General features: G+C 54.3%; 1 protein-coding gene across 7 annotated transcripts in view; it reads right to left on the bottom strand.

Moving 5' to 3' along the window:
* The window catches only part of BCL11B (BAF chromatin remodeling complex subunit BCL11B), a 93,236-nt gene that overhangs the window by 35,883 nt on the left and 34,942 nt on the right, over positions 1-22,411 (bottom strand). For 2 of the 7 annotated variants that reach the window (XM_032405897.1, XM_032405896.1), the window contains exon 3: positions 17,324-17,536. The exons of the other annotated variants lie outside the window; for them this stretch is intronic. In XM_032405897.1, the coding sequence (XP_032261788.1) occupies positions 17,324-17,536 (213 nt within the window). The remainder of the gene's footprint in view (positions 1-17,323; positions 17,537-22,411) is intronic. 7 annotated transcript variants of the gene reach the window in all.

The raw sequence follows: 22,411 nt of genomic DNA on the forward strand, positions 1-22,411 counted from the left end.
CGGCCAGTCGGGGCTGCCTCACCTACTCACTTGAGGTGCCCAGGCCCCAGCCAGAGGACAGAGGTGCTGCGATCGACTAGTGATGTCTGCCATGGGTACAGGCGGCAGCACGGGAGGTGTGCGTGCTGTTCTACCCCCGACCCTACGGCACCTCGGGACCACAGCACCCCCTTCCTTCTGAGAGAAACAAAGAACAGACGTAACAAGGATTGTAGAAGATAGGAAAGCTGGAAGACTTAGTCCAAAACAGCGGCTGAAACCAGGGAGGGGAGGAAGAAGAGTTGTCTTCTAGACAGCTCTTTTCCATAAATCTCTGGGCTTTTCGTGCCACAGTAAATGCAAGGGCAGCGTTTTCCAGTCCACCTTGCCTGCAGAGGTGTTTACTGAGACGGCTCTCTCCAGGGAGAAGTTACTGAGAATAGATCTCTCTACTCGGCTAGCCAGCTCCCTGGCTCCAGCCCCTTTGCTCTAGACCTGGGCCCCCAAGGAGCCCAAGCAGCTCACACCTGAAGACCAAGAAGCTGGTATCTCGAGGTTTGGGCCCATGGCAAGGTGTAGAGGGCCATTCGAGGAAAGAAAGAGACACAGGCCAGCACGCTGGAAAGCTGGTGCCTGGCAGGGGACTCCAGGTGGCCCAAGCAGAGACACGGAGGGCAGAGCTTCTCACTGGGGACCAGAATGCCTCCGAAATCGAAGCCAGGCACGTACTGCAACCCCAAAGAGCAGCTCACACTGGACCAGAAGGCGTGTCTTAGACACTCCCGAACCTGGGGTCTCCACACCTAGGATGCAGGAGGACCCCAAGTTGGGAGGGAGCCCAGCCCTCACCACCACCCGCTTAGCTCAGCGGCGTGCAGTGTTGCAGACCCCTGGGCCACCGCAGTGAACATGCCTTCTCCTCTACCTACTGCGACAACTGTCGTCATGAGATCAGCAAGAGCTCCCCTTGCTGGGGCCTTCCGTACACAAGGCCCCGTACCAAACATTGGACGCACCTGCAACCTGAGGAACACCATCATCTCCCTTTAGTGAGGGACCCGGCCTCCAAGATGGAGGGGAAGGGCCACGGTCACCCAGTGAGGAGGGGGCAGAGCCAGGGCCATGCCAGGCCTGGCAGCATCCCGGCAGGGCTCTCTGCCCACCAGGCTCTGCCTCTGAAAACACCCTCAGGGCAGCCTGTGTGCACCCAAAGGAGTAAGGATCCCGGGATGCTCAGGAGAGCCCATGGTTGCACTCAAATGTCATTTGGGCACCTCACTCCCTCCTGGTCCTATGCACCTTTCTCTGCTACCTGACCCTTTCCAAAGCACCCCAGAGCAGCCGGCCATAGAGCCTGGTCCCTGACGTTCATGCACATGCACGTGAGCGCGCGCACACACACACACACACACACACACACACTTCCTCCTGGACACATGGGTCCATCACTATTACTCCCCTGACCTCCTTAATGTAAATGAACGTGCCGACGTGGGGGTCTCAGGGCTCTGACACGCTGGCCCACCTCCCACCCTCCCAGGGGCTCTCATCATACTCTTCCCCACTCTCTGGAATCCCCTGCTGCTGGTCCCACCATTCTAAACCCTTGCTTACTTTCCGGGAAACGTAATGAGTGAACAAATTCTGCTTTCCAGCCCCTGCTTCTCATAAGCTACATGGGCTTTTACTTCTTATAAAAAGAGGAAACTTCAAAGAAGTAAATGAACTTGAAGCCCTGCCTACCCCAATCCTCCCCCCACATCCCCCCAAAAAAGTGATGGTTCCAAACTCAGAAACCACACTTTGTATCCAATTCCAAATCCAAGAGCCTGTCCCCTTCCGGTCAATGACTTCCACTGTTCTGATGTGGCCCACTCACCTTCTGTCCTTCTCAGATACATCCCTCAGCACTGCTCCTCCTACCGGAGGATTCACCTGAGCGGTGGGCAGGGCGGAGCACCTTGCTGAATAAAGAGAAGCAAAAGCAAAATGGAACTCCCAAAAAGGCTAAATTTCCAAAACTCAAGTGCACATCAAGCAGGAGAGACAGAAGTCCAGGTTGGTCTGACAGCTGTGTCTTGCAGAGCTGCAAGTCTCAGATTTCTTAAATACACAAAGCTGCAGTTTCCCAGAGGACATTCCCTCCCTCCCTGCCCCCTGCAAGCTGCATCTGGGGCCAAAGGTCAGCCCACCTGTGGCCCAGGCCTGGTTGGTCTCGGTGACCCCAGCCTCCCAGCACTCTCCCACTTCCCCAGCATGCCTGGCTGCCTTCCCCCAGAGCAAGAAGTCTCTGGGTCTGTCCCCTCCCCACCAGTGACACCTCCCTGCCTTGGTCCCCAACTTGGTTATTGGAGGTTTCTGGGAAGGATACACCAAATCTATAGACCAGTTTCTTTGAGGGAACAAAACCTAGCCTGTCTGCACCCTCACCTGAGCAAGACACCCACCACGGAGAGGGAACCCCGGGATTCTGCGCCAGGGCCAGGCATGGAGCAGGGAACCCACTCCACTCCCATCTGCTTCCAGTTCCCACGAGCAGACAGACGTGGAACCTTTTCAACTGGACATTAATCATTCGCAGCAATTAGATACCCAAGACCTTGCAGAGGGAACGGAGGAAGCCCTGAGGCGCTAGACAGCAAGGCTCCCTGACCTAGGTGCTCCTGCATAGAGGGAAACAGAGGCCCTGGGTCTGCTCTCAGGTGCTGCGTGCAAGGCCCCACAGCAATCAGACTGCAGAGGCTAGCGATGCGAAACGCCCAGTGGATTGTCAGCAGTGAGGTATAATTGAAAGGATTAACATGAATGCGATGTTTCCCTTCCAAAAATTCGAGGAACGCCACGACTCTCATCTGGGCTGGTATGACTCATGTTTTTAATAGAGGAACTTAATTTTCACTTCTGAGGAATTTGGACTCAGGGAAACATTGTCTAAGAAGTGTTCATTTTACTCCACCTACAGTAAGTTGCAACACCCCGAAAGGTCCCCAGTCTGTCCCTTGTCTCCCAGAGCCCACTGTGAGCCACGGGAGGGGTCCTCCGTGGGCCTGCCCAGGGCATGAGGTCTCAGGGGAAAGCGTGGGGTCTGAGGTCCGCCAGGCAGGTCCTGACTCAGCGTGGTGGCCTGTGGCCAGGACCTGCCTGTCTCGAGGACACTGCTCGAGCCATGCCCATTCAAAGGCAACTGGCAATGCTGCACAGGGGCCTGGGCAGGGCACAGCTGGGTCAGGCACCTTCCTCCTGATCTGGAAGGCTCCAGATAACGCAGCCCCCAGTGCCTGCTGGAGAGGTACACCCCATCATCCCGACCCTATGGCATCCTCCTCCCAGCAGAGCTGGCTCCCAGGAGACTGAGCCCTAGGACAGACTCCTCCCTCTGCTCAAGGCCTGGTCCTCACACTGGGCACGGGTCAACAAAACCAAGGCTCAGAGGTCAGAACAACCTGTCGCCATCCCCAGCTGCCCAGTTAGTGGAGGTAATGAGACATCACAGGAGCCCCAGCAATGCCTGTCCCTTCCCAGATCCCTCCCTCCTGGTAGAGTCAGCACACCCACCTCCACCTCCCTGCCCGGAGTCCCCACAGAGACCCTGCCTCCCACAGCCGTCCCAGCCCGGCACACTCTACTCCGGATTCTGATGAGTGTCAGGTTTTACATAAAAACTGAACCCAGGATGAGCATCTGGGGTGCAGACTTCTCGAAGCAGCAGTACCAGGCAAGACCATTTTTCTACCTCTTTACCTTCCCAGATGTATCTTCTTACTTACACGGCCCCCAGCAGGACCCCAGAGCACATGTGCTTCTAGCTGAAGGCTGCTGGGTCCTGAAGGGGAAGCGGGATCGTGGGGGCCAAGAAGCTGATTCGAGGCCACAGCTCCCAGGCACTGCCTTTACCATGCTGAAGCGCCCCTGCAGGTGAGAGTTTCCCAATCGAGCACGCCAGGAGGGAGGATGCGCCAAAATACCACTGTCCCTGGGACGCTCGTCGCTGCGTCCCGGCAGCTCGGTCACCTGGCCGGCCACCCGGCAGGATGTCCCTCCTGAGTGCTGCACGCCGCTCACCAAGGCTTCCACCGGACCCCACAGCGCCCAGGACGCCACCCACGACCCCCACCCCCACCCTGCAGCGAAGAACAGATATCCAGATCCCCTCCCCAACTCCTCCCCACCTCTGCTCCGGCCAAGGGAGAGGCACTCATTTATAAGTTGCAGATAATGTCACCCACCATTCATCCAAATGTGTCACTAACATCCCATTAGACTGTAATTATTTTTTAATTAAAACTAAGAAAACTGGCATGCCTGTGCCGACTTTATGCATCTGTTATGGGTTAAAATAGCTTTTAAAAAATGTTTCGGAGACCGCAGTCTATTGTGGCCGCGGCCTCTGCCAAAGAAAACGCAAGCTTGCTTATTTTCTCCATGGGGTGCAACAGCGCTTGTGTGTGCCGGAACAGAATCGGCTGGCCGTGAAAAGAATTCTAAATAAAACACAAACATGGAATTTGGCAACGCCACAGAAGCAAGCTTAAGACTAATTCCAGCATGCGAATGGCTCTCACATAGTAAGTCTGGCTCCAGCATAAATGAAACCAGGCACTGTAAAATACCAAGCAAGTTGGGAGTTTCAACTTAAAGGGACAGAACGCTGGTTCCAGGTATGAAAGCTTATTAAGCCGGCTTGCGCTGGCTCCATAAATCCATAGGTTATTAGCTGTTTGCTTCCAGCCAATCCCTCCTTAAAGAGATGCATATTAAGAGAGAGCACAACAAATGAAAACCATCACTTTGCACTTGACTTTTAGTGCAGCGGTTCTGGAAATACGGTGCTCATTACCTCAATTAGAGGAGAAACGACTTTCTGAAACCTCAAATACCCACAAACCCGAAGGGGAGGAGGGAAGACGGGGTAGAGGGGCCAAGGGATGCCAGGTAAGACTGTTCCATCCCCGTCGGAAGGATGAAAAGGACCCCCGAAAACCAGACTTGTCAGGAGGTGGGACTCAGCCACAAGGGGAAAAGCCACATGGAGGCTAGAATACCTCCACCCAGGGAAACAGCAACGATAATGACTGTGATAGTAATAATTATAGTTATAATGACAATAAAAATGTTATAGTAATACCTGCCAGTACTCACCACCTTTATACACCAGCCGCTGCTGAAGGTGGTCATAATGGAACCGGGAAAGGTTTTTAAGGATAATGAAACAGTTAAGGACCCTGTGTCAGACTGCCTCGGTTTCCCAATCTATAAAATGGGAATGCCGGTGCCTTCCTTGCAGAGTTGGGCTGAGGGATATTGAGGACGAAGCCCATACTAAATGTTTAGCCAAGTGCTACCCATCCCACTAAGTTGCGGCCACCTCATTTTATAGACGAGGAAACTGAGGCTCCTAAAGGCTAGGTCACTCACCAAGGTCAAAGAGCTGGTCAGTGTCAGAGCCGGGATTTCAGACCCGACACCTAGCTCCAAAGCCAGTGCTCCTCACGCACGCACTCCTGGGTGGGTCATACCAGCATTGGCCATGTTTTCCAGGACCATGACCTGTGGGCTCTCTCTGAGGCTGGGGTAGACAGGGGGATGTAGCTTCCCCTAGAAGGTAGTGAGAAGACAAATTTATCCCCAGGGAGAGATTCGCCCTGAAAGCCTCTCAGCAAGCTTTGGTACTGAAAGTCAACTGCACACCGCAATCCAGGGAGAATTACAAAGTTCAGGGAGGAAAATAATCGAAGGGCCTCTACCATAAATATGCTGCACTGGGCAGGGGGGAGGTGACCCTTGCTGTGCTCCCACGCCACCATACACAGGCATGCACACGTGCACACACACCCATATACACACACCAGACACGCTCACGTGAACACTCACCTGTACAAACACATAACACACATGAACGCGTGCATATGCATGCACCCACACACGCTCACATATATACATGTACAAACACATGCACACACGTGCATAGTCACATACCCACACACACAGGCATGCACACTCACGTGTACACACCTACACACACACACTATACATACACACAAATACACTCACATGTAAACACACAAACACACAGGGCCTTTTATTACAGGGTCTGTGCCAGGCCCAAGGACCCTGGCAGAGGCAATGGGAAAAACCAGGGAGAAGATTACATGAGGCAATGTTTGGCTCCAAATAAAAAAGCCATGGAATGTTTTCCCTCCAGTCTTGGTTATTTCTTGCAGGTCCACTCAGACCTGGATCATGCGGGGATGGCAAGGCAGCTCAGCCTTGCCCAGAAGGAACCCCCAACCATCCTGGCCCCCAAGGTGAACCAGCTGCAGTCCTCCCAGTGCTGCCAGCCACCTGAGCAGGTGTGACGAGGACCCCTCAGGCAACCAGCACCCATGGGGGCCACAGTCGGTCTGCTCATGGCCACTCCTCCGTGGAATACACGCTCAGCACAACAGGGCCCAGGCCTGGGTCCTGACCCTCTGACTCCACCACCACCCTGCTCTGCAAGCTTGGCGACATCACTCTCCAGTGGGCTCCGAGCTGCTCTTCCTGAAAAGATGCACATCTTAGAAGATGCAGACTAAAAATACTCCTGGCTTCTCAGAGCCAGTTTACAAAAATAATTATATTTTCCTTAAGAAAATAGATTAGAGGCAAGTATGTGTCCAGCTATTTTTAGTCCTTATTCAACTCTGCTAATTTTTTCTCATAATAATCACTGCAGACTTTTTTTTAAAGCCACCCCCCCACCCTGTTAATAATTGTGTTCTGACTTGGCACAGGGCAGGACTTGGGGGGGGGGGGCACACAACCTTCCTTAACACACAGAGATCTGAGTTTTGCCCCAAGTTGACAACATCTGAATATCACTGGGACAAGGAACATGTGGCCATCTTATTGGAGACCAGCTCCAGGCTCAACACAGTATACTTTTGGGGGATGCCCTGCATATACCTGAACCCAAACCTGGATTGTTCACAGAGGACATCAAACTGGGATTCCTGCCCTGAAGGGGCCTACAATCCAGCAAGGGTTATATTGTGGGTTGAATGGTGGCCCCCCCAAACACCATGTCCATAACCAACTCCCTGAAATCTATGACTGTGACCATATTTGGAAAAAGGATCACAGCAGAGGTAATTAAGTTCGGGATTTGAGATAAGATCATCCTAGATTAGCCGGGTGAGCTCTAAATGGAATGACAATTGTTCTTCGAGTTTTCCTCGTCTGCGTCTGCGAGAGGAAAAGACAGGCCCCAAGGATGAGGCCATGACTACAGAGAGAGAGCTAGAGGATGCGGTCACGGCCAAGGAACGCTGGGAGCCACCAAAAGCTGGAGGAGGCCAGGAACAGATTCTCCCCCCGGAGCCTCTGGAGGGAGCATAGCCCTGCCGACACCTTGAGTTTGGACTTGTGGCCTCACGGAAACATGAGGTGACAAATTTCTGTTGTTGGAAGTCACCCCCTGCCCCCGTCTGTGGTCATTAGCTGTGGCAGTCCTAGGAACGAATACAGGACGACAGAAACCACAGCCGCACAGAATAATGCTCACTGCAGTCCCACGATTACTCTCCCTCTGGCACAAAGGACCCGAGGCCACGCAATCACAGAGGCAGACCCAGGAAGTCACCCTACAGTCCAACTCAGGATGCCCCCTCTCCAACTCCTCCCAGCCCAGCTGGGAAGGCAAGGCCTGCATGATGATCCCCAGGAGACAGGGACCCAGAGAGGCTCGGAGAGGGGCGGGACCCAGGACATCAGCCGGCTCCCCCTTGCTCCCAGGTGTTCCCCCTCTGAAGTACACAGCTCCTTCTGCTGACCCGAGCCCAAACCAATACCCTAAGGACACAGCAGAAAGGAAAGTGAAAATTGTCCACTTGCAGAATCTTCTTCCCCAAACTCTCAAGCTAGCAAAACGTTTAGCTGACTGCTAAAAATCAGCAGCCTGGGAGACAGGCCGTCGCTGGGAAGCACTTAGGAGAGACGCAAGAGGCCCTTACCCCCAGGGTGAGACCCTCAAAGGAAACGTACTGTGGGAGGTGACCACTGAGCCCGGCCACAGGTGTTACGTCTGAGCTCAGCGGAGCCGGGTCCCTTCCAGACCCTCATGTTCCACCACATGCCTGGGGCCAGCGGTGGCCCACATCCCTGAGTCTCAGGAGTCGGAGGAGAACGCGAAGAAACCGGGACTCTGGAGCACTGCGGCGGGAATGTAAAATGCGGCCGCCGCTGAGGCAAACAGGTGGGCAGTTCCTCAATAAGTCAGACACAGAATCACCATGTGGTCCAGCCATCCCACCGCTCGGTGTATACCCGCAAGAACTGAAAGCAGGGTCTCGAACCAGTAGCTGCACACCCAGGTTCACAGAAGCACGGCTCACAGCGGCCACAGGGCAGGAACAAACAAGGGTCCCTCCCAGGACGAACGGACAAACACGATGTGGTATATCCTCAAGATGGGATATTGCTCGGCCTTTCCAAGGAAGGACATCCTGACCTGGGCTACAACGCACATGAACCTTGAACTCGCTGTGCCCAGTGAAATGAGCCAGTCACAGGGGGAGAAATATCGTCTGATGCCTCTTCAATGTGACACCCAGAGGACTCAAACTCACAGGGACAGTAAGGGGGAAATGGGGAGTTAGCGTTTCTCGGGGATAGAGTTTCAGTTTGGGGTAACGAGAAAGTTCTGGAGATGGATGGTGGTGGTGGGAGAACACAGCACAACAGGAATGTACTTAATGTCATGAACTGTGCACCTAAAAGTGGTTAAAAGAGTAACTTTTGTATACTTTACCATGACAAAAAAAAAAATCCAACAGCCCTATCCTCACACCCCTGAGAAAGCGTCCGTGGAGAGGGTGCACACAGAGCCCGGGGTGCACCGTAGGCTCTCAAGCAATGGCTCCTTTTACTACCAAATCAAGACTCGGAGGCACTTGTTAATAAGGCACGAGGAAACTCGAGAAGAGGGTGCATCGGGGGGCTGGCTAAGTACAGCTCTGAGGGCCAACTCATGCGCCCCGTGAGCCTGTCCCATCGGCCGTTCCTCACATCCTATTAACAAAGGCAGTAATTAAAAATGTCTGGCTTCATGAAGAGATTCCAAATGCCCCTGTCTCAGCACGTAGTGGCTCCGTTTTCGCATTAACCTCTTTCAAGAAGTCCTGAGCCCTCTGACTCCTTCCGCGGAAATCATCAAGTACCGGCCTTCGTATGATCCAGGGCTGGGGCCAGGCCTGCAGCACCCCGGGGCTCCCACTCACACCTGCCAGGTAGAAGGCCAGCAGGAGGGCTGTCTGGGAGCCAGAGAGCAAGGACACAGGAGCAGGCTGTGTCCGCCAGACCCAAGGAGACCCGGGTTCAAACCCCACGTCTGCCATCCACCAGCTGCGCGATTTCGGACACATTCCACCACCTCTCTGGTGTGTCTCCTCACCTGTGAGCTATAGACTAGGTTACCGCCTAAGAAAGAAGGTGCTGGGAAGCCTGAATATCTAGGAAGGCCCCGCAGAGGGCCTGACACACGGTGGGGGCACAGAAATGGTAACCTGACCGTAACCTGGCGGCCCCATTGCCAAGTGTAAGAAAGACCCTGGTGCGAGAGCTAGCCACGGCCAATGCTTCCACCCGCGTTGACCACACACCATGGTCACATGCTAGCCCCTAGGAGGGACCTGAAGCGACGAGCAGGCAACAGCCCCCCTCAGGTGTGAGGTCAGGCTATGTGTGAAATCCCACCCAGAGGGACCCCTGCCCACCAAGGGTTTCTCCCCACTGATTTCTGGATTAAATTGGCCAGCGTTGATTATGTTTGGATAAACTATATTTCATGGTTTAGACTATTTGGGTTTGATTGTGAAATATGTACAGCACACAGCCCCTCCGCCTTGCCTGGCCCTCAGGTTTAAAAAGTCAACTACATTTTGTTCCCCCCACCAAAAAAAAAAAAATAAAAAAAAGGCAACACCAAGAACTCCTCAGGCTTTAAGGAAGACCAAAGTCTGTTTCTCTCCAGTGAAGAAAAATTGCTTCTAGGGGACTGCATACAAAAAATGAGGAGGCGGAGCACCGGGCTGGCTCAGTGGGTGGAGCATGCGACTATTGATCTCAGGGTTGTGAGTTCAAGCCCTACGTTGGGTGTAGACATTACTTAAACATAAAATCTTAAAAACACACACACACAAAGTGAAGAGGTGATAAGAGCATTCTGTGTCTCTTCTTTCTCTTGCAGACATGAACACGACCTTTCCTGGGTCTTTACCGTCTACCAGCATTTCCTGAGCACCTCCAGGGAGGGCCGCGCCTGCCTGGGCTCTGGAAACCCGGAGATGCGGATTTACATGGACCTAGTAAAGGCTGTGGTGAGGCCAGCTACCAGGTCCCTGCCTCCCAGCCAGACCCCAGAAACCCAATCTGAGGGCGATGAGATGAGAACATCTTTCCCGGTGCCCCAGGCTTCTTCTTTTGTGCCAGAGTTCCCTTTGGTGGACTCTCGAGGGTTGGTTCTCTGTGCTCCCATAAGGTACTCACAACTTGGACCCCTCAGGAGCGCCCCGAGCTGGAGGAGGCTCACCGGGTCAGCAGGACCTCTCCTGGCTGACACCCACATCCACGTCTGTCACTGGTCACACGCTGGAAGATTTCCGACCTCCAACCTCACCTTCCCCATCAGGAAAACCCCAGAGGATCTGCAGGATCCTCACTGCTCCCAGAAGCTCAGTCCTTTCTATTTTCTTCGGCAGAGAAAGGCATTCCTGTGCAGCCCGACCACTGTGGCAAGAGCCCCGCTGAGCTCATTCCCAGCCCCCTGCACCCTGCCCCAGATCACGCAGCAGCACGGCTGGCGAACGAAGACCACAGGGACCCTCCCAGGACCACGTGTGAATGTGGTCTGGCTTCCTACCGCGAGCTGCATTTCCAATACCCCTGTTTGAGCCACTCTGTGTGAGCCCAGTGGGAAGCAGGAGGGGACAGCTACAAGCCCTGAGCCCTAAGATCCTCATGAGCAAAAGGGGGGCTGCCTCTCCTTAGGGGAGTTATGAGGATGGGGTGGCCTGAGCCAAGTGTGCGTAGTGCCCAGAACAGTGCGGGCACACAGCGGGCCTGCAGAAAACCCTGGCAAGTCACAGGAGCAGTGACGGTGGGGATTTCCCAGGCAGCAAACTTGCAGAGATGGCAGCCAAGTCATTGTCGTTGTCGGGCATCGGGCAGGGGGCACCCACAGCTTCTCAACAGCCTAGCTTCCTCCTCCTTGCCTCTCACGCCTCCCGTTGCCTCTGCTTCCCCACACGCTGGTGCGCAGCTGCGGCCACCCCAATACAGGGGCCCTTCAGTGGAACTTCCAGTGCAGGGACGATGGGCAGGTACTTCCAGTGTCTCCATTTCACAGGGAAGGAAACTGAGGCTTGGGGAGAGGAGGTGGCTAGCCCAGAGTCACATATTCACACCCAGGCTCCTTGAGGACAGGGACCAAGCACGGTTCCACCTCTGCAGCTTCCCACAGTGCCTCTAGCCCTCCCAGCATTGTGTGTCCACAGTGACATTTCGTTTCAAACACGAATCCATGCACAGAGCCCTGAGAAGGGGTGGGGCAGCCCGTGATCCAAGCACAGCCACAGAACGTCTCAAACCTAGGACACAGAGAGGTGTGTTCCAACTGCAGATGGCAAAACTGAGGGTCTAAGAAGCTAAACGTGCGGGGCTCCTCAGAGCAAAGACTCTCTGCTGCCAAATCAGATTGTGGGCTTCACATGGCTTCAGTTGGACAATGAGTCTCCTTCCCTAGTTTCTGGTCTGAACTCAAGTGGGGGTGATATGGTCTGGTGGGCAGAGCCAAAAGGGCACAGTCTCCACCCCAGTGACCCATCTAGATAAGGAAGGGGTTAGATGGGACGATCTCCTGGACCCCTGGCCCTAGGTCAGTAGAGATGAACCGAATCAGCTGCAGGTCACCTGGAGGGAACCCATTTCTGGACTACTCCACGTGGAGGGCTCCCAGGCTCCAGAGTCCCTTCAAAGCTGCAGAACGTGGCCGCCTGCCCCGAGATCTCTGATGTCGGTGACCAGTGCTCGTTCTTCACATCCACTAACTGCTTTAAAGCGCTGCATCCAGCGCTGCATTAAAAATTAATTACACATGCTATTTTATTGCCAGTGCATAATGTAATGAGCACCAGCTGTGCTAAACAGCCAAACTCCTTTTTAAGACAGCTATAAAAAAAAAAAAAGAAAGAAAGAAAGAAAGAAACTGCACTTCCAAATGCCTCTCCTGTCAGAGCAGAAAAACAGCAACATCTTGTACGGATTTGAACAGAATTCTTTGATTTAGCTCTGCCTTCAGAACGTCTGAAGGGCCGGCTTGGAGTGAAATAGAATCTGGCATGGTTGCAGTGGTCTCCTCTCCGGGACGTTGCTGGGACCTCTTTTATCCAGGGGCAGTCACGCTGGTAGGTGCCCCTGCGCCGCCCCCACCCCCCACCACAAGCAGCACTGCACTCCTTCTGGTCCCCAGAAACGCGGTGCCCTTGGCCCTGTAGGTGCTGGAGCAGATGTGACTTCCCGGCCAGTGGGCTTTCCTGGAGTCCCCCCAAGCCCTGCTGCCCTCTGCCAGCTCCAGCAGCCTGGAGAGTTGGCTTCCTCCGTCCTGGGGGCCTTGCAGCACTTGGTGGCTTCTCCTGGTACTTCCCCCAAATACAAAAGGAGACATCTGGGTTCTAAAGACAGGCGGTCCAGAGCAGCCTCTGCAGCGGTGATCCCACAAAGCAGGCAGACACCAGAGTAGGATCCACTGAACAGGCATGCAAGAATCACCCTCGGGTTGTAAATGCCGGACCACCAGCCCCCTCGGCATTGTAGACATCTCAAGGCGTACAGATGACTCTTTAAATTTTTAATGACTCCCCTGAGAGCCCTTTTCCTCCAGTGAGCCAACCCCCATTGACACTGGGACCTGGTTAGCCCCAAAAGACTCACAGCAAACGCGACTTTGTGGAGGGAATCACAAGAGCACGTCTCGAACCTTCCCCAGATGGAGTACTTCTGTCCACACACGTTCATCCACACTCACTTCTCTTCTTCTTCCACCCCCCCATACTCACCCCTCCCTCCAGAGTCTCCACGGAGGCTCTCACGCCCTACTGGGGAGCCCCTGCACCCCTGCACCAGAACAGGGGCGGTGCACCCGCGGGGGCCTGGTGGGCGCTGCCATCTCGGTCGGCATCACCCTTTGGCTTCCCACTGATCCTCCGGTGTTAATCAAACCCAGTTCAGAATGAAACTACAGCGTGCTTCTTGTTCTGGTATGAAATGTGCAAAGCACAGACCATATCATTAACATAAAACTTCCAGAAATAAGGCCACTTTCCAGACAGACTGTATTAATTGCATCAAGCTTCCACAGCTCGGGTGGTCTAATCCACAGTGTCCCATTGGATGGCTCCGGTTATAAAAACCAACACAAATGAACACTGGGATATAATTGAAGGAGGAGTACATGATAGATTCTACTGTTACACCCTACTATTTACTTACAGGTATTCTTTTATCTTTATTGTCCCTTTAACCCATGCCAAGAAACCCCAGACTAGTTAAATAACACAGCAAGCAATTTCAGTAGAAAAGTAAATTGAATTTAACTTTACAAGATTGCCCTGTGATTTCAGCATCTACTAATGACTGCAACTGACTCCTTCTATTAAATCCAAACACTTCCACTTCCCCGAGCTGGGATCCTGTGTGTTCTTGCGTGAGACCTTGAACTTCACCAAGCACATGTATTAATCACAGTAGCAGATGACCATTTGCAGCTTTTAAATATGCAATGAAGTTTCTAGGTTCCTTTTCCACCTCACGATGCTGGTACATGATCTGAGCCAGCCAAGAGGCTAAATGCCTTTAAGAATGGAACCTGGAGATCGAGCCTGATGTAAAATCTCAGACACATAACTGTGTACTGCTGTAAAACCCATTCTGCTCAAGCATGAATCAGAACTTCTACGGGGCTCACTTAGCATGAGGCACTAGTCTCAGCACCTGGCATGTATGACCTCATCTCATCCCCAAAACAAGCTTTCAAGGCACAAACTATCATCACCCCCATTTTATAGGTGGGAAAACTGAGGCACAGGGAGGAAAACGAGGTCCCAAAACCATACAGAACAGCAGCCTTGACTCGGGCAGGGGTTGCACTCTGATGACTGCCTGACAGTCATGGAAACCCTGGAACGGGGAACGGTTCAGGGGAGCCAAGGCCCAGAGGTTTCGGAACCGGCCCCGACCACCACACCCCTGCCCTGGGGACCTGAGCTAAGTCACATGCCCAGTCATCCAGAGCAGCCAGTAACTGAAACAGATCAATAGGATCTGTTTTAGAAGCCAAACGTGGAGCCTCATTTTTAAACGTTACGTATATATCACGTGATACATATGTACGTGTGTAGATGCATTTATATTTTTTATTACAGAAGAGGAAACAGCCCCAGAGAGGGAGAACAGCTTCTTCAAGGTCACCAGCCAGGTGGAGCGAGGGCCAGGACCACAGCCCGAGCTTCTCGACTCCACGGGCGCCCTGGATAGTTCCTCCATGAAATGTCCCGGGGAAGAAACTTGAGTTTCCAGGAACGCCCACACTCAAAGCCCTCCCACCCTCCCAATATCTCAGCAGAGTCAAAAAGCAATGAAGAGCCCAAGTGCCTCCTCCCCACCCCACTGTGACCATCCGGAGGTCTGGGGTGGAGGTCCCAGGAGGCGGGGCTGTCTGGGACGCTGCCAGCCAGAGAGGTACACAAACACACAAACCTGTGTGGCTTGCTCCCCCATAAACATTACATCCTTCTATAAATAACTGTGAATGCCTTCACGGGCATGCAATTAACCTGTGTGAAACACGGTTACTCCAGGGTTTTCCGTATTAATTTGAAGAGATAGGTTCAGTGCATCCTGATCTGAAAAGAGACAAAACAAAGTAAGGACGGTGGCCCCTCTCCGTCTTTACAGAGGGCTGCTTCTTCCTAACGGGTTACTGCGAATTTAATGACTCCATTCCAACTACTAATTAAACAGGCACTAAAAACACTTCAGCAAACAGCCCAGTGCCAGGGACAGAAGCCACAAAGGGACAAAAACCTCCGGAACAGGATATTTTCAGGTACTGAAACTGATCAGAAAGTATGGAGGGACAACCTCGAGCAGGCTAATTAGCGGGGATCCAACAGTGAAAGAGGACAGCGCTGGAAATCACGGCCAAGCGTCAGAGGCCCAAGAGCAGGCCTCCGAGGAGGGTCAGGAAGGGCGGTCCCAGAGAGCCCAGGAACAGAGCCCACCCTGCCTCGCTCCCCTCCCTGGACACTGACATCAGTTTGGGGGTGCTCGAGGACTCTTTAGCCCTCATGGCATCAAGTTCTAAAATCCAAGTGGGCCTCTAAGCCAGATGAGCCAAGGCCAGAGATGAAGCAGGTTCTGGATGACCAGCCAGGGTCAAATCCCACCTCTGCCCCTCCGCCCCCTTCCAAGAGTCCTCTCTGCAGGTCCCCATTCCCGCGCTCCCCATCTCCACCCCTGCAAGTTGCAGGAGGGCCAGACCTGCTGTGCCTGACTCCACCTTGGTTTGCACGGCGCCTACAAATGAGGTGCCCAAGAAAGGGCTTTTCCTAAAAGAATGATTGAACGTGGGCTATGAGAACTCCACATCTCCGAGCCTCACTTTCTCATCTGGAAAGTGGAGAGAAGAGAACCTACCTCCTAAGGTCACTATGGGGATTAAATTCAAGAATGCACAAAAAAGGCCCAGTGCAATCCCGCACACAGTAGGCCCTCCACACGTGGTCCCTTGAAGGAAGGGGGTGGCACTGTGGCTGAGGGCAAGCGTGGGAGGACGTGTTGCTACCAGAGCCAACAGAGGGTTAAGTGAAGCCCCGGGTGCACCTCTGCCAGGGAAATCATGTTTCTGTACCACGGAACTTGACCGAGTCTAGTCAGAAACACTCAGGCTGATCTTTGATAGCGCGACTCCCCGCGTGGCTGCAGGGGCTGCCGCACTAATTACAGGAAGCCACGAGAGCAGGGCAAGCACCCGGACGAAGCAGGCATCCCTCGCTCAGCAAGCAGAGATCACAGCGCAGCCCTACAGAGCTGGGATGGGAGCCCCAATCCCCCTGGGCGCTCGGGCGGCCCGGGGCAGGGAGTCGGCCGATTTGCCCGTGGAGCCGACGCCTTCCTGGACAATTTTAGTCTTTGCTTTGTGCATTCACTGCATTAGCCCAGTACCTACGATGCCACCATACCCCACAGCAGGAGCTGCTGAAGGCCGCAGGCCACCCGACCGGCAGGAAGGCCTAGGAGGCTCTGGCCCCTGGAGCTGGGGCTCCACCAGGGACCATCCCTTGGGACAGCTTCAATAAAGCAAAACCTGTCTCAGAAAGACAGTTTTCCCTTCACTACCCAAATCAAGAGAAAGCCTGCAACGTGCCTGGTGACAAAGCTGGGACAAACTGAATTGGCCCCAGCTCTGCAACGCCCCCCCCAACCCCCTTCCTGGCCCCTGCCCGGAAACCAGGCCTCAGGGCGCTCACCACCACCTGTGTGTGTGTCAGCATCCTGGCACCAGGCCCTGAGCAGGAGAGGCCTGTGCCCACAAACTCCAGGGACCCCAGGCCACAGCAGGAGTGTGGGTTGTGCTTGGGAAGAGAGGTGGGGGGCGCTGTGCTGAGGCTGCCCGTCTGCCCACCTGTACGAGGGGCAGCCACACAGACCTGCGGAGAGGCACCCAGCAGGGAGGTGCATGGCCCCACCCCACAGGCAAGGCTTCACCCCCTCCCACGGCCACAGCTGAAAGGCTCCTTCAGAGTGACTTTTTTTGTCTCAAAGTTAATAGGCAACACATTCTGGCAAAGAGAAACTCAGCATTTTGGATGGCTCCGGCGATGTGCACAGACGACCGGGGAGTCTTCCCCCCAGTGCTGTCGTCAGGAAGGGGGGCAGTGACTGGGGTGGGGGGGTGGCAGTGGCAGAGCAGAAGAAAACCTCAGATGTTAAGTGTTATCCAATTAAGCTTTAGCTAAACAGCCCAAAGAGATGAAATTTGGAAGCTGGAGAAATGCATTCCGGGAGTGAGACACTCAGAACGGGCGGAGGCGTCGGAGGACCTCCTGACCGATGGGGACAGGGGCACATTGATGTGCTTCACCACTCCCCCTGTGCCCCCGCAAAATGCCTTTAGGGGTGGGACTGCACATCCTCCCTGGGGCCCCACCTTGCCCGGCCCACCTGGGAGAGGCAGCCGCCAGCTCGGCCCAGGGCACACCCCGCCATCCCTGGGAGCCCACCCCCCCCACCGACCGCGGCCGTCTGTTACCTGACAACTGACACTGGCATCCAAAGGGAGCCTCCGTCTGACCCTCACCCTGAGTCCCGTCACCCGAGACTGGGCGCGCGCTGCAGCACGGCAGGGGGAAGCAGGGCGGCAGAGCGCCCAGGGTGCGCAGAGGTGGAGTGATCACAGATGAGTGAGGGTGGGAGGAGGCAGCTATGGGGGCCGTCGCTGGCAGCTGGGCAGGCCTGCACGGCCCTGGAGAAAAAACAATAAAAAAGACTGGTCAGTCGGGCCCTGGACCGTACAAGGGACCCGGGGTGTGGGGCAGGGGCCCGGGGCAGAGAGGGCTGCAGGCCACCCTTCCAGAGTGGGAGGCCCCGGGGTGCCAGGCCCTGCAGGGAAGGTGACCGGGCACAGGCAGGGGGCAAGAGGCCAGGGAAGTGGGTGGGGGGTCTCATGGGGTCCTCCTTCCACAGCTGCCAGGATGGGCTGTCTTGGGACCAGACTCCCATCCCTGGGGGGGCGGGGCCAAAAGAGGTTGTCAGGACGCTTGAACCCAGGAAGCCCCCCACCCGCCAACGTGGAGGCTTCTGGAGTGTTCCGGAGCTGGCTCCCTTTGGGGATTCATTCCCAAAAACCTGGGCCACCCCCCTCTGGAGGAGCTGGGAGGCTCCAAGCCACCACTGTCTGCTCTATCAGGTGGGCTGTTGGTACAGGCCTTGGACACCTCAATCTACCTCTGAGCACCTGGGCACTGGTTAACCTGCGGGCCTGGCGGACGGCCAGCTGGTGTCTCTCTCCAGCCCACAGTCCTCCTCAGCAACCTGAGCATCAAGCACACAGCACACAAGCCCCAAGGCCTTTCGGAAGGCTTTAAACGCCCCCCCAAACCACCCCAAGAAAACCCTGGCACTGCCCAGCACCCCTCTTCACGCCTCGGGCCGGCTGGGGGCACCTCCCCCATCTGACAGCCAGGATGCAGGGCCAGGAGCTCTCTTGCCTCCGCCCAGCCCCACGGCCCGCCTCGACTCCCCGGCAAGGCCTGCGTTTGATTTGGCCGTTTATCTTAAATGGCTAAGAGACCACCAGGGCAAAAATCTGTGTGAAGCCCTTGCCAAAACCACAAGTGAAGAAGCCCAAATTCCCTGGGTAAATAATTGAGCAGGGAAGCATCAGAGAGACAAAAAGAAAACACCAACAAGACGAGGGCAGCTGGGCCCCCGGCCGGCTCTGCCAAGGAGGCCACCCGACGCCGCTCACCACCCCACACGGGCCTGCAGGGTGGGGGTCTGCCCACCTCGGGGCCCCACAAGGGATTCCCCCACCCAGGAGAGCCACGAGGCCCCACAAGCCCACTTCCGGCCAGGATCCTGTCAGTCCCCCTCCTGAGTCTCCCAACATGCCCAGGGGACAGGGCCTTGGAGACCCACTGCACAGACCAGCAAACTGATGACATGACCGCAGCCCCACCAAACCCAGGCCGTTGGCTCCAGAACCAGGGCTCTTTCGCTACAGCACCTGCCTCTACAAACCGGGTGTTATCTAGGGCCTTTCGGAACACCTGCAAATGTCCTGCCAAGAAGCCAAAGCCCCTGAAGACCTTGCACGAGGCAAGGCTTGGGGCCCAGGGCGTGGCTGAGCCCATGACAGCCCCAGAAGGGAGGCATGGCCAGTGACCCCACACAGTTCCAGCCACAGACTCAGTGCTGGCCCCCATGTAAAGTCGACACCCAAGGCCAGTGTCTCTGTCTCCTCCTGGAAGCCTGCCCTGGCCAGTCCTCGCCTAACCCCCTGCCCCAGCACCGGACACTGCACATTCAGTCCTGTCTACATCCACCTGCCTTCACACCGTGGAAGGCTCCTGACACGGCTTTGTGCTGAGCACCTACCACCAATACCTCACTCAGCTGAGAAAACCATCCGCCATCCCATAGGGGATACCGAGGCTCACAGAGACCTGGGACTTGAACAGAGTTGTGTCTCCAAAGCCTGGATATGCCATGCTTCCCCCTTGGGCTGCAGCTAGTGTGGAGTGACCAGGGCACCCAGGGATGCTGAGAAGAAGGGCCATGTGGCGTGGAGGGAAGCCGGAGGGTCCTTGGGCTCAGTCGGGCCATGGGAGACTGAAAAAGAGCAAATCCAGGCCCCCAGGTTCTGGGTGAAACCGTGACACAGCCACCACCATTTACCATGGCTGAGAAAGAGTGACAGGAGTGCTCAGGACTGCCCAAGCAGAAAGGGAGCAGAACCTAGGTCTCCAAGGCTGGGAGGAAGGATCTAAGGGCAGGTCCAGCCACACATCTCTCCTTCTGGAAAGGTCAGGCTTAGGCCAGAGTCTTTAAAGGCAAAGTCATCCCCCAACTCAGGTAGGGTTGGGGGGCCAAGCTGCCCCCTGGAGGGGCTTCCCTATGCCCCACTAAGAATTCCAACCTCACTGAAGACCACCTGTTCCAGGGGCTGGCTCAATGGAGGCAGGGGAGGGGACAACAAGAATGAGAGGCTTCTAATCCTAAGCTGCCCACAGAGGACACTCCAGCTGCTCTCAGAAGGCCTCTGCCCTGGGGAATCCCTCCCCCCACCCCCAGCAGCTTAACCCACAGGTGAACTCCAGAAACTCCAGAACTTCTCTCCTGAAGCTAGAGCGAAAGCAGAAGGCGATGCTAGAAGCCACCCACTGTGTGACTACGGTAAATGTCCAGAGTCGGCAAAACCACAGAGACAGAAGGTAGACAAGTGGTTGCAGGGGCCGGGGGCGGGGAAGTGAAGGCTAATAGGGACGTGGTTTCTTCCTGGGGTGGAGAGAATGTTCTGGAATTAGACAGCAGTGGTGATGGTTGCACAACATTGTGAAGACACTCAAAACCACTAACTGTACACCTTAAAGTGGTTGAAAGGGCAAAGTCCAAGGTGAGGACTGTCTGGCCTCAGCACCCATCCCAGGCCACCTCCCAGCCCTTGCCCATCCTCAAGGAAGGGGCACCTGCATTCAAGTGCAGGCAGGAAATCCAGAACATGCTCGACAGAGCCCTTGAGGCCCAGTGACAACAGCCTGACACACACAGAGGAAGCCTGAGCTCAGATGCAGGCCTGGAGCTGAGGCCTAGGCCCAATCCCCTCTGCCATTTCCTGGCCCGGTGACTCAGGGTGAGTCACTTTCTCAGAGCCCCGCCCTTAAAGGAAGGTCAGGACAAGCCTGGCCAGAGGCTGGCTTCCAGTGAACACTCACGGAATGGCCACCACCATCCATTTATTTTCCACTCTGGAACTGTTCCGGCTCCCTCCCCACAGCCTGGCAGGGAATGTCTGTCGGGTGTTCTCGGCTCTAGAAGGCACCCAACAAAGCCCTGCAAGACACTCTTAAAAATTACTTCTTTTGAGGTCTAGGTGGGTTCCCCTCTGGAATTGGAACAGCACCCGAGGTATGTGGAAGAGGGACACCAAGACGCCATCTCAGCTTTATGCAGGATCCAGGTGGCTTAAAAATAAAACCCTGGCTGGCTCAAATCCTTATCATGGAAGTTGGCTTTCATGAGGGAAAAGAAACAATGAACACATATATCATTTAAGGCCAGCAGCCTTGTCCAGGAGTAGGTGTTATGAACCCCCCATGAATGAGAAAACTGAGGCTCACAGGGGTTAGAATGTTGCTCTATGCCTCCTGCACAAAGAGGCACAAAAAAGTCCAAAAATAAGATCCCTAAAATGTTTCTTAAGCTCCAAATCAGGGCACAAGGCAGTTTTTACTGCATGCATTCTGAGGGTGTCTGTAACCTGTCTCCCTTCTAGAGGGGCCCTGCAGATGTTCCTGCTTCATCCTCACACATGCGCACTACCCCGAGAGCATGCCCACACCCACCGGCGGCGTGTAGACACACAAAAACGCGCCTGGAAAAGCCCCAGCCTGGTGGTGAGGGGAAGGTGCACCATTCCCAATGCTGGATCCGCGGGCGCTCCTCCCACATGGGAGGGTTATGGATTCCTAGCTGGCGAGAGGAGCTCTGGAATACACTGTCCTGGAGATGTAGATTTTTCTCCCTACTGGTGCTTTTCAATTGATACATTTTTTAAGCCAAGAACTCCTACTGATAGTGCAAAAATGAGTCATAGATCAAGGAGGGAGACAGACAGGGAGCGAGCGCTTGTGAGTGAGGGCCACTGGCAAGGAAACCTGACAATCCCCGCGCCCCCTCCCCCCATGCCAAGACATTAATTCTCACAAGTCGGAGAAAATTACTATGCATGAATGCAAAAAGCATGATCAGGAGTAATTAACATGGCTTCATATGCAAATTTTATTAATGCAGAAGTACAAAGTCATTATGCAAATGAAACTTACGTCAACTCTCTTGACAAATATTCATCTCTCAGGCTCAAGTTTCTCCCTATTTATTTATTTATTTAATTCTTCTCTCCCCCACCTTTTCCCGCCCCCCCGTTCTTTTTTTTTTTTAAGAGGTAGGGGGGTAGTGCTGGTGACTGGTGACCGCTTCAGCAGAAGCAAGCCACGAGGACTGTTTGACAAGTTTGCAAAGTTGTTTTTCAACCAGAGAAATGTATTCTTGCATTGTTGATTTTTTTTTTTTTTTTTTTTTTGGTTGTTGGCAGGTACAAGACAGCTCATAGGAGAAGAGGAAAAAATAAAAAAATAAATTAATTAATTTAAAAAAAAGCTCTGGGCAGGAGGCAGCCAATCAAAACGCCAGAGCCTGTAATGAGGGCGATTGATGGCTGTTTGGCTTTTACTGCAGGGTAATGAACTAGAATCCAGTCTGAGGAGGGGGGAAAATATGAATATTCATGAGACTGTGCTCCTGCCTTTGATGATTAAAGAAATTTTTAATATTCAAATAAGCGCTTGCCAAGTGATTAACAAAGAACATGCACGCAGAAATATGGAAATGGGAGCCGGGAAAGATTTGAGAGGCGAACAGACTGCTGGAAAGGCAGCCCCAAATTTCATAAACAAGATCGGCAGATAACCCAATTCGCACACAGGCAAATAAAAACATTTCTTTCGGATCGCTTAAATATTTTGCCAGCTACTTTGTCTTAAGGATGATAAAAATGCTATGTATTAAGGGGGAAGGGGGGAGAGACAGAGAGAGAGGAACGGCATGAAGTCAGATGCAC

Source organism: Phoca vitulina, unplaced genomic scaffold (genome assembly GCF_004348235.1).
Source record: "Phoca vitulina isolate PV1807 unplaced genomic scaffold, GSC_HSeal_1.0 scaffold7, whole genome shotgun sequence".
Lineage (NCBI taxonomy): Eukaryota > Metazoa > Chordata > Mammalia > Carnivora > Phocidae > Phoca > Phoca vitulina.